Source organism: Caretta caretta, chromosome 11 (assembly GCF_965140235.1).
Source record: "Caretta caretta isolate rCarCar2 chromosome 11, rCarCar1.hap1, whole genome shotgun sequence".
Lineage (NCBI taxonomy): Eukaryota > Metazoa > Chordata > Testudines > Cheloniidae > Caretta > Caretta caretta.
In genome coordinates, this window is record NC_134216.1 from 2,710,172 (window position 1) to 2,728,014 (window position 17,843).

The following is a 17,843-nucleotide window of genomic DNA, read 5'->3' on the forward strand; positions in this document are numbered from 1 at the left end:
CCCCTAGCACCACCCCATGTCCCCTGACTGCCCCCTGGAGCCCCCTGCCCCTTATCCAACTCCCCGCCCTCTTACCACGCCGCTCAGAGCACCAGGACTAGCAGCCGCGCCCCCCGGCCAGAGCCAGCCACGGCACCGCGCAGTCTGGCGCAGCGGGGCAGGCCGGCGGCTCTCGCAGCCGCGCTGCCCGGCAGGAGATCGCAGCCCCAGAGCGCTGGCGGCATGGGGAGCTGAGGCTGCAGGGGCGGGAGCGAGCCTCCCCGGCCGGGAGCTCAAGGGCCGGGCAGGACGGTCCCCCGGGCCGGATGTGGCTTGCGGGCCGGAGTTTGCCCACCTCTGCTCTACGCCCCTGGGAAAACAGCAGAGAAACGTCAGCGTTTCACAGACCCGCTCGGTTTCAACGCACCGCGTAAAGTGCGGGTTTATTTCTCTCCACCCCACGCGGAGTCGCGTGTTTCAACAGTCCCGTCCCTGTGACGTCATCGTTTCCATAGCAACGAATGGGGACCAGCCGAGAGAGACTTTCGTTTTCAACAAACGAATCGAAAGGGATTGAAACCAGCGAGGAAATGGTGACGGGGCCGAATCGAACCGGGGTCGCCCCCTGCGGTAAAGCTGCTGCTGCCCCACGGCTGGGGAGCTTGTGGGCTCCTCCCTCAAGGCCACCGATCTCCCCGGCTCCCCAGGCCACGGCCTGGTCTCTGCGCCGCACAAAGGACCATGTCCCCAGGTGCGCTGGCCCTTCGAGGGGGTTGGGCCGCAGCCTCCCTACCCCGGGTGGAGACTGGGGCCAGGTGATGGGGGAGCACGTGGCTAAGAACTAGGCCTGCTGGGAGATCTACGGGCCACTGGGTCGATGTGTGGAGGCCCAAGCCAGGCTCGTGGGAGAGGCCCTGGGAAGATGAGAAGGCAGTCTGCATTCTGAGGCAGACAGTCCAATTGTTTGGAGTCCCAGGACGGGGGGCGTGGAGAGGGCCGATGCTGGTTCTCCCGATGCTGCCGCCGCCTTTGGTACAGCAACCCGTCAATGCGAGGAAGAAAGGACGGGAAGCTGAGCCCACCTGCAGAGGAAGAGTGGGCCCAGCAGGAGTCTGGGCTAGAAGAATGGGTTTATGTTCCCGTTTGGACACTAACTCCACTGGACTTGGCCAGAGGGGCTAAATCACCTTGTGCCCAAATAAATCTGTTAGTCTTTAAGGTGCCACCGGACTCCTCGTTGTTTTTGTAAATCACCTTCTCTTCTGTAGCCCCGTTATTTCGACGGTAAGTTATTCAATTAAGGAATCTCTCCGTGTACGGCCAGAGGAAGACCTGTTACTTCTGGAATTCATCTTCCCAAGGGAACTCTGGTTTTTATACGACGTATTGATTTTTTTGGGCGGGAAGGTACAACTAGCTTCTCTTCCAGCTCCCCAGAGACGATTGCCCCCAGGTCTTGCTGCTTGTATTCTCTGTTGGAAACTCTCCCAGGGAGGAGAGAACACAGATTGTGTTGTGTGTTAGTTTGTGCACAGAACAAATGGCTAGTTACCAATAACTCCAGAGCATTTTGCTGCTGTCACTTCTTTTGATCCGAGTGGCTAGCCAAATTTGAGGTGTTGCAGGTTGTTCCCAAGGGGAGGTGCAACTGATGATACCCAGGTATTTCAGGGAGGCAATCTTGTTTATTTACACACTCGCCCCTGGCATTTGCTTTTTGGGGAGAGGGAGGGGTTGGAGACATGCCTGGGGTTTGGGTTTATTGTGGTTAGTTAAGTCACTACTTTACCCTCCTCCTGCCTAAAAGGTGATGGTCACACACAGCTCCTAGCAACGAGGTTTAACCCTGCGCGCCACATCGTGGTAGATCATTGTGGACTCATACGGCGGTAGAAACTGTGGCTGTCATCAACAGTGATTGAACGTGGGACCCAAGGCCTGTGACCTCATGGGCTCAGGCCTCTGCCACGTCCGCTAAGGCTGAAGTCTTTTACCAATGAGAGAGCAGCAGAGGCTGCAAGGAAGTGCCCCTGGGGCCTGCGTAATTCAATGGGGCTTCGTGGGCATGAGAAGCGACACCAGCGCTGCCAAGAGACAGACCCCTTGTCTCTCTACCCAAGCTCGGTGAGATCACCCAGGGTGGTGTCCCACACTGCGTTGGGGTCCATTCGTCAGCAGTGCCCATTCCTGACCTGGCGGCTCTGGGGTGCAATCCTGTCTCTCTCTTTTCCCCAAGGGTGAGGCATGGGTTTTTTCCTCATCGCTGTTTATCCATGACTCCTGAGCAGTGGAGGAAATATTTATCACATTCCCTTGTTCTTTAGACACAGTCTGTCCCACACCAGCTCTGTGTTTGTCTGTGATCACCACCCTCTCCAGTCGCTGGTCTTTGACTACGGAGGTTTTTTTGGTTAATTATCTCGGGCGATAGTCCCTCAAGCATATTTTGTTTCAATCTCAATTTGCCAGAGTCCTCCTCCAGAAACTCCCTCGCTCTAACTCCTACCAATCGTACCGTTAGAGAAAAAGAAACACATTCCTCCCTAAAGAGAAACCTGCGCCAGTACGAAGGAGTGCCAACTGGTGACATTCCATTCTGCATTTGTACACCCCCAGCTCACTCCTCAATAAACACCCTTCCCCTTAACTCAGCCTGTCCCATCTTCAGGCTTCCACCTTTGTTGGACGGAAACAAGTGAAAACCACCTGGAAAAATAAGGGACGAGGCTTTATGTGAAGGGATGTTTCAGGGAAACACCATTTCCCTGGGCATCTCATGGATTTTTCTCTCTCGTGTGCACTGCTACCGCTTTCAAATATACAGTGTGTGCCCGAGTGCCTGGATGGGCCATGCTGAAGCTGCTACACACAGGGCAGACTGCAAGGAATCGGGCAGACAGTCCTGCGAACTGGTGGTTTATTCTACAGATTCACCAAGCCAACAACAAAGCAGCTTCTGTAATACCGTACTGGTTACCAAGACCCCAAATCCAGTCCCCTTTAGGCATTCTGGCCCTTGGCTCCCATCTAGACAGCCAAGTCGAAGATAGTGAGAGGTCACTGAAAACCTGATTCACCATATGTGAGGTTCACCCATCCCAAAGGACCAAACACTTATCCCCAGGTTGTTGGTGACACTGGGCACTACTCTGGGTAACTCGGGCGGGTGGAAGACCACGAGTGTCGATGAAGCCCCCTTGCTCTAGGCCCAGGCAAACTGAAGCCCCTCCGCTCCTTGAACTTTTTGTGACCCTGCCCAACTATGAGGAAGCTAGCACACAAACAGACAGGTTTGCACACGGCTCGCCAGCCAAGGCCAGTATAGTAAGGCAGAAATGTTTAGCAAAAGCTAGTAACAAATAGAACCTAATAAGGCAAGGCTCGGGAACTGCTAATGAAGAAAAACACAACTGGCTGCTTTAGCTGATTGGCTACGGTATTGGACGGGGCAACAGGTAATTGGTTGCATAAGCTTGTGTAGTGAAGTAGGAAAAGGTATAAAATGTATACTGGAATCTGCATGCGGGGCTGCAAGATTTGAGACAGCTCAGTCTCCCTGCGTCCTATCTGAAGCTTCAGATAAATCTCTCTGCTTCTCCACCCCGTTGTGGTCATTGGCACGACGCGTACCGGGCAACGAACCCAGCTGTTGCTTGCCTCGGGCACTCTGTGCCAGTAACAAGGTCAATATGAGTCTTAGATCTTACCCAATAATCACACCGATGCCAATCCTTTAGTAACGAAAAATGAAAAGTTTAATAATAGAAGGAAAAAGAAAGAAGAGAGTCGCCAATGGTTAAAAGATCAGTAGGTCAGATTCATAGCAGAGATGGGGAGGCTGCTGATCTGCAAAAGTCTTTCTGGAATTGATTTAAAAGGGTCTAGGCAGATAGGCAGCCCAGGTGTAGATACTGTTCAGGTGTGTCTAGGGGAAATCCAGGGTAAACCTGGAGACCTCATTCTTCTATGGCTTTGTTAGACCTTCGCTGTTAAAGTTTAAGCAGACCTGAGATGAAAGGATCAGGCCCGGGGCTTTCCTTTAGAGCAGGCTGACCAACCTCCTCACAGAAATTGTCACAGCAGGACCTGCCCCGAGGAAGAATATTTCCTATGCATGCACAGGTAAACTAATTGCTTTCATTCACATAAGGTCAAAACAACGAGGAGTCTTTGTGGCACCTTAGAGACTAATAAATTTATTTGGGCATAAGCTTTTGTGGGCAAAAACCCACTTCATCAGATGCATGGAGTGGAAAATACAGAGGCAGGTATTAATACACAGCACATGAAAAGATGGGAGTTGCCTTACCAAATTGGGGGGGGGGGCGGGTCAGTGCTAACGAGCCAATTCAATTGAGGTGGAAGTGGGCTATTCACAACAGCTGACGAGAAGGGGTGAATAAGGTCATTAGGTGATATTCCATTATAGCATAGATAGTTAAGTTGAAGACAATGTAAATACTACTATTAGTCTCCTGCAGTATCTTCACATCTTTGATCTTAAGGTTAACTGAACCATACACGTGCATAATATAAGGCAATTAAGACATGAAAGGTAATTAGCATCTACAAGATAATCTGGTTACATCATTAAACTTCTGACAAGATATAGGTAAACACAGATAAATACACCTAGCATCTACCCTTGATTCTCTAACAATGCAGGCAAACAGGTTAAAGATTCTAGTCTACTAACATGGCTTTGATCTGATGAAGTGGGTTATAGCCCACGAAAGTTTATGTCCAAATAAATTTGTTAGTCTCTAAGGTGCCACAAGGACTCCTCATTGTTTTATCTACAGGGAATGGCCCTGGTTACCATTGCAATACCCTTTGGATCTGTCCTTCAGGATTGCTTACAGGTCACCTAACTTGCTGATTGTTAATCCTTTGCTGGCTCAGCGTTACACAGGGCAATTAGCGCAAGCTATATTGTGATGTTTAAAACGGTCAAGGGACATCCCCTAAAATAAGGGGCAGATGGTCACCCCAAGGGACAAATACATGAACTGAGGGATGGTCCCTTAAAATAAAATTGCTTTCCAAGTGCGCTGTTCTGACTTTGTGGACTGAAGCCCTCTTTCTAACACCTGGACATATCATTCACCCCGCCAGTGGAGGGTGGGGTTCTGGTTAGGTGAACAATTCCAATTAAGTACATGCCTTCCTTAAATGCTGATAGAGTAAAAGTAGGAACCGTTCGTTATAACAACACCCTGCTCTGGGATGTCAGTTTTGGCGAACAAGGGGTGAAATTCGCGCTGTGCAGCGAGCCAAGCCAAAGGGGTTGGCATGGTTTCATAAACTCTATTTTAATGCTTTGGTTAAGGATCTGCATTCTCGTGATGAAGCTCTCACACTCTGCAACCTCACTGTTTCTGCTCATGAGACTTACAAGGCCAATTTAGGAGGAGCGAATTACAGTCCTCAGTTAAAGATGCTTCTGTTAGAGTGACCAGGCTGGGCACGCAAGTCCATGTTCAAAGCTAGTTGAAAAGGCAAACTCCACAAGCGAAGGCCCCAGTCCTGGAATCAGATCCATGCAGGCAGGGCCTTGGTGCCCACATAGACTCCTACTGACTTTACTACTATGCCTAGGTGTTGGCAGGCTCAGGTGCCAGGTAAGGAAGAAGGTCCATGCATAGAGGGTGATGGAGAAGAAAGCACAGATAGCTGTGGAGACAGGTGGAGATAGTTAGAGGGCTGGTGGCTGAGCTGAGTGGGCTGTACAGGGTGGCCACCCTGCCTGGGTTTGAAAGAGGCCGCTTTCCTGGCTGCACTAATCAATTAATTAATTAATTAATTAATTATGATGTGTGACAATGCTCATGCAAAATACACGGTCTGCATTCATTAACAACTGGCCCTGATATTGCTAATTAATAACTGATGATAGCTCAGCGGGTTGCTCCAGTTAAAGACAAGTCCCTGGAGGCTAGGCTGTGTTGATATGGGCTTATCCGGCAGGGACAGGGAAGTTAGAGTGGAAGGGCGGCTCTCGCAGTGACTGTGGGTTGAAGAAGGCCGAGGGGGATGACTCGAGCCCGTGGGCCCCTTATCAGCGGATCCCAGCCGGCCCGCGCTCACGGGTTTCGGAAGAAGGCTGTAAGAGGCCCTGACCCGGTAGCGGCCAGGAGGAAGGGGAACGAATCCGTTGCAAGGGCAACTTGTCCCCGATCCGCAGCTAATTCGGAGCAGGCCGCGCCCAGCCAAGGCTCAGCCCCGCAGCCGTCCCCAGCTGGGGGAGCCCGGGGCCCCCTTTCCCTCGGGCGGCGACAGCCAACGCCCACCAGGGGGCGCCGCAGCCCTCCCAGCGCGCCGGGTGTCGGGCGCTGGCCACAGGGCGTTCGAAGGGGGCGTGGCTCGAAGGCTGGGGCCGGCGGCGTTCGCCGGTCGCCCGGGCGCCGGGGGGCGGGGCCGGCCCGGGGGGCGGGGCCGGCCCCAGCATGGCGCGGCCGGGCTGCCTGTCCCGGCTCCAGCTGCTGGCGGCCGCCCTGGCCGCCTGCTGCGGGCTGGGGGCCGCCTCCCTCGCCCGCTGCCGGCCGGCGCGCCGCCTCCGCCGCTGCCTCGCCAAGGTGCTCATGGCCCTGGCCGGGCCCCTGGTCTTCCGCATCGGGTGAGTGCGGCCGGCGGGGGGGGTCCCGCTCGGACCCTCTCCGGGCTCTCTCCCGCCGCCGCCGGCTTCGTGGGGCCGGGGGGAGGAGTCGGCTGCCGGTGGCGGACGTGCAGGGGCCTCCGGGGGGGCTGGAGCGGGCGGCTGGGGCTGCTGGGGGCAGGTTGGCTGGGGTTGTGGGGGGAGTTAGGCGGGGGGATGAGGCTGGGGCAAGGGGGCTGGCGGGGGGAGTTAGGCGGGGGGATGAGGCTGGGGCAAGGGGGCTGGCGGGGGGATGAGGCTGGGGCAAGGGGGCTGGCGGGGGGAGTTAGGCGGGGGGGTGAGGCTGGGGCAAGGGGGCTGGCGGGGGGAGTTAGGCGGGGGGGTGAGGCTGGGGCAAGGGGGCTGGCGGGGGGAGTTAGGCGGGGGGGTGAGGCTGGGGCAAGGGGGCTGGCGGGGGGAGTTAGGCTGGGGAAAGGGAGCTGGAGGGGGGAGTTAGGCGAGGCTGGGGCAAGGGGGCTGGACTGTGCAGGGCTGGGGTGGGGGGAAGCTGGGGGAGCTAGGCTGGGCCGGGAGGATGCAGGGGGGCTGTGTGGGTTATGGGGATCTGTGGCAAGAGGTCCGCATGCATGCATCCAGGAAGGCTGGCTGGGTTGGGGGGGAGTCTCACTGGGGCACTAAGGGGCAGGCTGGTGGCTGAGCTGAGGGGGCTGTGCAGGGTTTGAAGGAGGTCTCTTTCCTGGCTGCATTGGCAGTCCCACAAGCTGCCCCCCTCTCCCCCATGGGGTGCTCCTGGAGACCCCAAAGGGTTTGCACCGCACTGATTGGTGCCCAAACCACTTTGGGTGGGGGGATGCTTGTGCCACCCTCTGGGGTAGGTGCCGTGCACAGCCCCCCCCCCCCCCCCCCGCACAGCAGCCACAGAAGGGCTTGGCCGGCTCTCTCGGCGATGCGCTGGGGAGCCATGTGTCCTTTGCTGCCCTGGGCTTGGTGCAGCATTGTGCTAACACATACGCAGGCTTCTCTGGAAAGCTCCAGCTGCCTGGGTTAGACTGTGTTAGGGGTTAGAGGGAGAAAACGCTGCTTTCAGATCCCACACAAAGCTTGGCATTATCCATCCCTGCCAGGATTTGCCCACGTGACCCAGATCCCCAGACCCAGGGGTGCCGCAGCTTCCATTCAGCATCTGCTCCTTGGGCCCCAGCTGAACGCTCTGACTCTAGCTTGCAGAGCATCTTCCACCCACGCTGCATCCCGAAAGCCTTTAGAGCTCTGGGTAATAGGCGTCAGTTACCAGAAGCAGCCGTGCGGGGTTTGCACTATGGAGAATAGAGGAGAATCGGTCCATCGTGGAGGAGGGAGGAGAGCCAGAGGAACGGGGGAGAGGAGAGGCAGTGGCCCAGTTTTGCGGGGTACTGATGTTGCAGAGAGGCAGGAAGGCGGCTCGGAGCGATGGAGAAGGCTCAGGCAGAGGGTAGATTCCCCTCCTTGTCCCCTCTCTCACAGTGGGATCCGCAGTGCGAAGGATCCTAGCATAGCCCAGCCGGTGTAGCTGGTGTGTGTGTATGTGATACACTGTGTATTCGGGGCTTGGAACACTTGCTGGGTGCCTTGTAGCTAGAGGGTCACTCGGTAGCAATGAAGGAAAGGGGCATCTGCCCGCAAGGACTAGGGCAGACCCCTGGAAACAGGCCCAGCTCCCTCTGCTCATATGCCTCTCCCGGGATGCCTGCTGCAATCCAGTCATCAAGAACTGTGACAGTCCCGTGAGCTGTCCAGGGGTGCACAAGCTTGAGCTGAGCAGCTGCCTGATCTTGTTTGTTGAGCCTTGATCATTCCTCGCCCCATCCCTCCCTTGTTGTCATGCCTGAAACTGCCTCGGGGTAGGCACTGGGGCGTACAACGGGTTCTGTGACATGCCCGATGTGTCATGGCTGCTGGGCTGTGAAGGGTTTCTTTCACGTCCGCCTCTGGCTGGTAGGCGTCAGGTAAATCCCAAGTTCCAGCCTCTCCCGGCTACTGTCATCTATGATCCCTCCTGAGACCTCAAGCTGCGATCAGGGAGCTGGGGACCGGGTTGTCTGCTTTTCTTCTCCCCTAGCTTCGGTCTCTGGGGGTCCTCCTGCCTGGTGAATTACTCCAGCATATGCTGCCAGGAGCTTTGCCTGGAAGTGTGAAACTGACATTATGCTCGGTTTTGAGGAGCAGCTGGGTCAGTCTGTATTCGCAAAAAGAAAAGGAGGATTTGTGGCACCTTAGAGACTAACCAATTTATTTGAGCATAAGCTTTCGTGAGCTACAGCTCACTTCGTCAGATGCATTCAGTGGAAAATAGTGGTTTTTTTCAACAAAAAGACTTTGAAAACAGACTCCAAGGAGAGACTGCTGAATTGGAATTAATTTGCAAACTGGATACAATTAACTTAGGCTTGAATAGAGACTGGGAGTGGATGGGTCATTACACAAAGTAAAACTATTTCCCCATGTTTATCCCCCCCTCCCCTCACCCCTCACTGTTCCTCAGACGTTCTTGTCAACTGCTGGGAATGGCCCATCTTGATTATCACTACAAAAGGTTCCCCCCCCCCCCTTCCTGCTGGTAATAGCTCACCTTAAGTGACAGGTTTCAGAGTAACAGCCGTGTTAGTCTGTATTCGCTAAAAGAAAAGGAGGACTTGTGGCACCTTAGAGACTAACCAATTTATTTGAGCATGAGCTTTCATGAGCATCCGATGAAGTGAGCTGTAGCTCACAAAAGCTCATGCTCAAATAAATTGGTTAGTCTCTAAGGTGCCACAAGTACTCCTTTTCTTTCACCTTAAGTGATCACTCTGGTTACAGCGTGTATGGTAACACCCATTGTTTCATGTTCTCTGTGTATATAAATCTCCCCACTGTATTTTCCACTGAATGCATCCAAGGAAGCGAGCTGTAGCTCACGGAAGCTTATGCTCAAATAAATTTGTTAGTCTCTAAGGGGCCACAAATTCCTCCTTTTCTTTTTGACATAATGCTCGACTGTTTCGCGACAATTCACAGCATTCTGAACAGCGTCTTTAAAACTGGCCATGCTCACTCGATGCAATCATTCTGCCGCGTGGGGAAGCTCTGAAGCGGCTGTGGAAGGGTAGGGCAGAGTGCTGTGGCTGGCTCAGCCAGGTGAGATTGTACCAGTTTACATTCAGGACCGTTCTTGGCACAGCTGTCAGGGCTAGGAGGTTGATTTACCAAATGGACAGCTTTGATTCCAGAGACGCTGATGGGATTCATTGCCAGGGCACTTGCGTTGTGGTAGCATCTGTCTCAGCTGGGGCCTCCCTGTGTTTGTGCAGCGTGCGGGGCATATTAAGAGAGAGCCCTGTTAGCTGTGTGGATTGTCTAGCCCTGTGACCTTGGCTTCCTTAGAAAAAAGGTCGGGGTGCGTGTGTGTGTTACCTAAAGTGTGTAATCCTTGTGTAGACAGGGCAAGTTGTAGTTCTAACTTGTGATAACTGGTGAAGGAGAATGTGACAGGGGAGTTGTGGGTTTGCCTCGTTTTGGCATGCATTAGCCAGTCTACAACTGTCCTGCCTGCGCTCGGATTCGAACACGTTAACTTGCACACTTCGTTACCTTTCATTAGTGTAGACATGGCCTGTGTGTATTAAACTGGATTTTCTTTCATCTTTGCAGAGCTCTAATGCTCTGGCAGGCAGAACGTCAGCCATCAAAGGCTGAGGCACGTTGAAAAGGGAGTATGACCTGGTTGTGTCGTGTCTTGGGAGCCCACTTCTGGGAAAATGGGTCACCGAGGAGGTGGTGGTAGTTACTCAGCGATTTAAAGAGCTGTTGTCACCTAGGTTTAGAGTCAAGCCTTAACTTTTGCTCCCAAAGGCATTTTATAAAACCCACCAATCGGAAATGTTTGAGCAGATCTTTCTGTTAACCCCAAATCAGCAGCCGCACCAGTGCCTAGTGCAGGAAAGGTGGAAACCGGCTAGAAATAAATAGTGAAACTGTTTTCTTCAGCTGAGCTAAGAGAGGTGCAAATAGTAAAAAGAACAGCAAATCTTCCTCTGTCTTTTGTATAGATCTGTCTGCTAAGCTGGTCGTAGATTATTAAAAACAAAGAGGAATTTCAGAGTCTGCAGTCCCTTTACACAGCTTGAGGACAGCTTGAAGAAAGCGGTGGTTCTTTTAACTGTATGCTGCCTTAGTTATCGGAGTAGCATCTACCTCAGTTGGGGCCCCATTCTGTGTGTACGCTGTGTAGCTCAGAGTAAGGCGCTTACCGTCTAAACATCCAAGATAAAGGGGAGGCATCATTGCCTGCATTTCTCAGAGAGGGACCTGTGGTGCAGAGAGATGAGGCGAGTTAACCATACACCGAAGGTATCCGTGGCACAGCGAGGAACTGATGGAGTTCTGGTTCAGTCCGGCAGCCCCAAGACCAGCCATCCCCTGCAATGCAAGACGGAAAGAATCCGAGATATCACTGCAAATGATCAGGGCTCCATCGCCTAGCTGCTGGACAAATAACTAGCATGGCAGAATTCTGTGTCGCTTGCATCTTAATGGAGTCTGGGATTAACAGAGGGAATTGCTTTATTCCCTCTGATCCCGTCCCCGGAGAAGGAATCAAGTCCTCAATCGGCAGCTTGGTGTTTGGACAATGCTTTGGAGATGTGAATGACTGGGCGAATGCCAAGCGTTACGTTAACTTTTCCGAACTTGACGGGCTGGTTGTAGAAGTGTTTGGAAACTTTACCAGATCTGAATGGTAATGAGACTTTAAAATCTTCCCTTTCATTAAAGAACAATGTGGATTATTCCCTGGGTGTAATAATTAACCTGCAGTGCCCTGAGCCAATTCTCTTCCAACTGGAGTTTGTAAGCAGTGTTCTCGAAGGATGGGACAGGCTTTGTCACTTTGATCTCTTGCACTGCATTGTGTGTGTCACTCACCAGCAGTAAAGTGTTGGGCTTTGGCAGGCAGCACTGAGCCAAATATTCCCTTTTCAGGGTCACTGCACCTGCGTCCCCACCCCGTGGTCCCTCGGGGGCACCCATGTCAGGTCTCGGGCTTCCAGTTGTTACCTCTCTTGGGGGGAGATGCGCGTCTCTCCCCATCCTGACTGGAGTTTGAAGGCTTCATAGTCCACTGTGATAACCCCTGCAAGCCAGCCTGTCCACCCGCCCCCCCCCCCCCCCCCCCCGTGCTTCTCCACTGTGATAACCCCTGCAAGCCAGCCTGTCCACCCGCCCCCCCCCCCCGTGCTTCTCCACTGTGATAACCCCTGCAAGCCAGCCTGTCCGCCCGCCCGCCCTCGTGCTTCTCCACTGTGAGATCCCCTGCCTGCCTGCCCACCCCAGTGCTTTGCCTTCTCTCCGATGGCCGTGGCCAGCAGGTACAAGTCAGCGTACTGCTCTTGCTAAGCCACCACCTTTTACTCCTAGTGTAAAAGCGTCACCGCGACAATGTATAGAAACAAGGAAGAAGTTCCTCTATACATGCTAAAAGCTTAGTCAAGATCCACCTCCGTCCCATGGGCCCCTTCCATGAGATTTGGGGCCCTGGGACAGAAGGGCCCGTCCAGTCGCTGGGTCAGAAAGAAGGCCCTGAGGCAGTTTAATTGCAGCCGTTCTATGCCAGAAGCCCTTTCTTGGTTGATGGCTGGAAGATCCCTTTTGAACCAGCATGGGCAAACCTCCCTGGGGGGCTGATGCCTCTCTGGAGTTGGTACAACCTGGTGCTTTCCCTTAATCTCTCTCTCGCACGTGCGTGCACACACGCCTAGTTCCTGGCGCAGCTGTGGCAGCCGCCCGCCCCCCAGAGTTATATACAATCCCTGTCCCACAGTGGACACCTTAAGGAAGAGGTGATCCTCAAAAGAAATGCCTTTAGTTCTTTCCCAGGCGACCAACCTCCGGCGTTAATGCTGCGTTTACCGCTTGGAATTCACGCATGTTCTGAGCCACGGGGAATGGCTATGCAGTGTATGTCTCTCAGCATGAAATACTGTGAGGAGCTCAGGGAGGCGTGGTTGAAAGGCAAAGCGCTTCCCCAGAAGCTCAGGGGGAAGGTACCTTAATATCCTTCCTGCTGTCTGTGTAAAGGATCATGCTGTAGGACAGTGTCAGCTGAACTTGCACGTCTGTCTGGAAAGACTTTACTGCTGTTCTGCAGTTGCTATAACTAAAGGGGCAGTGACAAAGCGGGACTGTTCTTAATTTTTCCTCTGAATAGTGTGGGGGTGCCTCAGTTTCTCCTATGCAGTTCTTAAGTATCTAGGGGGTGGGATAAGGGTGTATGATCCTTGCAGAGCCCTAGAGGCAGGTGTGTGCAGGGGTCTGGACACAGAGAATGGTCGACATCCTGTTTCCTGGCAACGGATGGCTTGGGCCCTTTCCCCCTGCAAGGTGTGAGCTAAAGGGTTGGAGAACAAAGGAATCCGGTGACCTCCTGGCCCGGGAAAGGGACAAAGCCCAGAGGAGGAGGAGGGACTGGAGGGAGAGTTTCAGTCTGGGGCTGGCTGGGGACAAGGAGTGAAGTGCAGACGTGGTTGTCTGGCTCACTGCCCCCCAAAATGGACCCAGCTGAGGGGTCCCGTTCTCTGCACCTACAAGCTCTGTGTTAGACCATGTTCCTGTCGTCTAATAAACCTTCTGTTTTACTGGCTGGCTGAGAGTCCCGTCTGACTGCGGAGTTGCGGGGCAGGACCCCCTGGCTTCCCCAGGACCCCGCCTGGGCGGACTTGCTGTGGGAAGTGCACGGAGGGGCAGAGGAGGCTGAATGCTCCGAGGTCAGACCCAGGAAGGTGGAAGCCGTTTGAGCTGTGTGTCCTGCAGCCAGGCTGCTCCCCGAGAGGAGACTTCCCCAGTGTCCTGCCTGGCTTCGTGGGGAGCAGCTCCAGAGCATCGCCCGGGGGCTCTGTGACAGGGGGCTGTGGAACTCTCTCCCACAAGGTACTGGAGTATAGAATCAGAGACTATCAGGGTTGGAAGGGACCTCAGGAGGTGTCTAGTCCAACCCCCTGCTCAAAGCAGGACCAATCCCCAACTAAATCATCCCAGCCAGGGCTTTGTCAAGCCTGACCTTAAAAACTTCTAAGGAAGGAGATTCCACCACCTCCCTAGGTAACGCATTCCAGTGCTTCACCACCCTCCTAGTGAAATAGTGTTTCCTAATATCCAACCTAGACCTCCCCCACTGCAACTTGAGACCATTGCTCCTTGTTCTGTCATCAGCTCCCACTGAGAACAGTCTAGATCCATCCTCTTTGGAACCCCCTTTCAGGAAGTTGAAAGCAACTGTCAAATCCCCCCTCATTCTTCTCTTCCGTAGACTAAACGTCCCCAGTTCCCTCATCCTCTCCTCATAAGTCACGTGCTCCAGCCCCCTAATCATTTTTGTTGCCCTCTGCTATACTCTTTCCAATTTTTCCACATCCTTTTTGTAGTGTGGGGCCCAAAACTGGACACAGGACTCCAGATGAGGCCTCACCAATGTCGAATAGAGGGGAATGATCACATCCCTCGATCTGCTCGCTATGCCCCTACTTATACAGCCCAAAATGCCATTGGCCTTCTTGGCAACAAGGACACACTGTTGACTCATATCCAGCTTCTCGTCCACTGTAACCCCTAGGTCATTTTCTGCAGAACTGCTGCCTAGCCCCTCCGTCCCTAGTCTGTAGCGGTGCATTGGATTCTTCTGTCCTAAGTGCAGGACTCTGCACTTGTCCTTTTTGAACCTCATCAGATTTCTTTTGGCCCAATCCTCCAATTTGTCTAAGCCCCTCTGTATTCTATCCCTACCCTCCAGCGTATCTACCTCTCCTCCCAGTTTAGTGTCATCTGCAAACTTGCTGAGGATGCAATCCACACCATCCTCCAGTTCATTTATGAAGATATTGAACAAAACCGGCCCGAGGACCAACCCTTGGGGCACTCCACTTGATACCAGCTGCCAACTAGACATGGAGCCATTGATCACTGCCCGTTGAGCCCGACAATCTAGCCAACTTTCTATCCACCTTATCGTCCATTCATCCAGCCCATACTTCTTTAACTTGCTGGCAAGAATACTGTGGGAGACCGTGTCAAAAGCTTTGCTAAAGTCAAGGAACAACACGTCCACTGCTTTCCCCTCATCCACAGAACCAGTTTTCTCATCAAAGAAGGCAATTAGATTAGTCAGGCATGACTTGCCCTTGGTGAATCCATGCTGACTGTTCCTGATCACTTTCCTCTCGTGTAAGTGCTTCAGAATTGATTCCTTGAGGACCTGCTCCATGATTTTTCCAGGGACTGAGGTGAGGCTGACTGGCCTGTAGTTCCCAGGATCGTCCTTCTTCCCTTTTTTAAAGATGGGCGCTACATTAGCCTTTTTCCAGTCGTCTGGGACCTCCCCTGATCGCCATGAGTTTTCATGAGAAGAATAGAATCGGTTTCAGAAAAGGATTCGTGTGCGGATGAGACCATCCTGAGTTCCATTAGATAGGCTGGAGCATTATTTCTAAGGGGATATTTACTCTTGTGCTGCAGCCCATAAGCCAACCACAAATAGGCAGGATACAGGCAGAAATTTGGACGAAATTCACAGGTAAAGCCAGAAGGGACCACTGTGATTGTCCACCCTGACCTCCTGTAGACCACAGGCCGTGGGATGTCCCTGAATTAGCTCCTCTTTGAACTAGCGGAGATCTTGTAGAGAAACGCCCAGTCTTGATTAAAACTAGGGCTGTCAAGCGATTTAAAAAAAAAAAATTAATCCCAATTAATTGTGCTGTTAGACAAAATAATACAATACCATTTATCTAAATATTTTGGGGTGTTTTCTACATTTTCAAATATATTGATTTCAATTAGAATACAGAATACAAAGTGTAGAGCGCTCACTTTATGTTGATGTGTTTATTACAAATATTTGCACTGTAAAAAACAAAAGAAATCGTATTTTTCAATTCACCTCATACAAGTGCTCTCGTGCAACCTCTTTATCGTGAAAGCTGAACTTAGAGATGTAGAATTATGTACAAAAATAACTGCATTCAAAAATAAAACCGTGTCCAACTTTAGAGCCTGCAGGTGCACTCGGTCCTACTTCAGCCAATCGCTCAGACAAACAAGTTTGTTTCCACTTGCAGACAATAATGCTGCCCGCTTCTTGTTTACAGTATCATCCGAAAGTGAGAACAGGTGTTCACATGGCACTGTTGTAGCCGGCATCACAAGATATTTGCATGCCAGATGCGCTAAAGATTCATATGTCCCTTCATGCTTCAAACACAGTTCCAGAGGACGTGCGTCCATGCTGATAACAGGTTCTGCTCGATAACGATCCAAAGCAGAGGGGACCAACGCATGTTCATTTTCATCATCTGAGGCTGATGCCACCAGCTGAAGGTTGATATTTTTTTTTTTCTTTTTTGGTGGTTCGGGTTCTGTAGTTTTCACATCGGAGTGTTGCTCTTTTAAGACTTCTGAGAGCATGCTCCACACCTCGTCCCTCTCAGATTTTGGAAGGCACTTCAGATTCTTAAACCTTGGGTCGAGTGCTGTAGCAATCTTTAGAAATCTCACATCGGTACCTTCTTTGCGTTTTGTCAGATCTGCAGTGAAAGTGTCCTTAAAACAAACAACATGTGCTGGGTCATCACCCGAGACCGCTAGAATGTGAGATATATGGCAGAATGCGGGTAAAACAGAGCAGGAGACGTACAATTCTCCCCCAAGGAGTTCACACACAAATTTAATGTCTTACTTTTTTAATGAGCATCCTCACCATGGAAGCAAGTCCTCTGGAATGGTGGCTGAAGCATGAAGGGGCATACGAATGTTTAGCATGTCTGACATGTAAATACCTTGCAATGCTGGCCATAAAAGTGCCATGCAAATGCCTGTTCTCGCTTTCAGGTGACATGGTAAACAAGAAGCAGGCAGCATTATCTCCCGTAAATGTAAACAAACTTATTTGCCAGAGCGATTGGCTGAACAAGAAGTAGGACTGAGTGAACTTATAGGCTCTGAAGTTTTATGTAACAAAAAAAAATCTACATTTGTAAGTTACACTTTCATAATAGAGGTTGCACGACAGAGCCTGTGTGAGGTGCGTAGAAAAATACTATTTTATCATTTTTACAGTGCAAATTTGTAATAAAAATATTAAGTGATCCCTGTACACTTTGTATTCTGTGTTGCAATAGAAATGTAGAAAAATATCCAAAATATTTAAATTGGGATTCTATTGTTTAAGAGTGTGATTAATAGCGATTTAATTTTTTTGAGTTCATTGTGTGAGTTAACTGTGATTTAATCAACAGCCCTAATTGAAACATTTCCAGTGATGCTGGATGCGAATGCACCATGACCCTTGGTAAATTGTTCCAACGGTTAATGATCCTTCCTGCTAAAAATGTCTCATTTCTAGTCTGACTTGGCCTAGCAAATATTTCATAACTGTCAGTTACAGGGGTTTTGTCACCCTTCCTCCCACGCTTCTGTACTGGCTACGGGTGGAGGCTGGGCTGATAATCCTACGGTCAAGTTTTTACATTCCCCTGTCCTGGCAGTTTGTTTGTTTTTGTGTATGCATATCTGGCTGTATAATCTGTTACTTTTCTTACCACTTTTCTGTGGGTCTTTCAGACAGCAATGGGGTGGGGGAAGGGAGGGAGAAACGTTTTTTAAAAAGACAGGAACATATTCTGCAACCGCTAACATTGCATGGGGATTTAGGTAAGAGTTTCATGCAGGCTCCACAATCTTTTAAGTAGTTAGTGACCGTCCCATTTACCCATAATCCAGCCATTCTCCATTTTGACGTTTTTCCCCACTCGGATCTCACAGTGAGGGGCTATTGGAGCGAAACACTGTGAATGTAACTGTATTGGAAACCAACCTCCTGACTTACCTGATAGACACCATACGTAATTAGAGCCAGAGGGTGGGTTGGTTTTTTTTTAAAGCCAGTTTCTTGACCCCTGCTGGTTTTTGGCTGTCTTACTGATTTCTGGCTTGGCCAGTGGTAACCCGTGGGGTCCGTTTCATTTCCTTGTTCTCAGGGCCATGGTGTTTGGGTTGTTTATGGAAGCATCTTTGTTTGTTTGAGAAGCAGCTGTTCCTTCTAGTATCTGCCTCTAGCTGGCATGGGGAGGGGAAGAGGGTGGGGGGTTGTAAGCAAGTTTTAAACCTCAAAGTAAGCTTCTATTTGTTGTTCGGCAGCTTTTTTCCTGCTGTGGCAGCTGTTTGTTGTTGCTGGAAAAATACCCGTGTTGGGGAAAACTTCAAC

General features: G+C 51.5%; 1 protein-coding gene across 2 annotated transcripts in view; it reads left to right on the plus strand.

Moving 5' to 3' along the window:
- Positions 1-6,410: 6,410 nt before the first annotated feature.
- Positions 6,411-17,843, plus strand: part of LOC125644596 (putative thioesterase PNKD) — a 34,802-nt gene continuing 23,369 nt past the window's right edge. For both annotated transcript variants that reach the window (XM_048868766.2, XM_048868768.2), the window contains exon 1: positions 6,411-6,595. In XM_048868766.2, the coding sequence (XP_048724723.1) occupies positions 6,426-6,595 (170 nt within the window). In that variant the 5' untranslated portion in view covers positions 6,411-6,425. The remainder of the gene's footprint in view (positions 6,596-17,843) is intronic.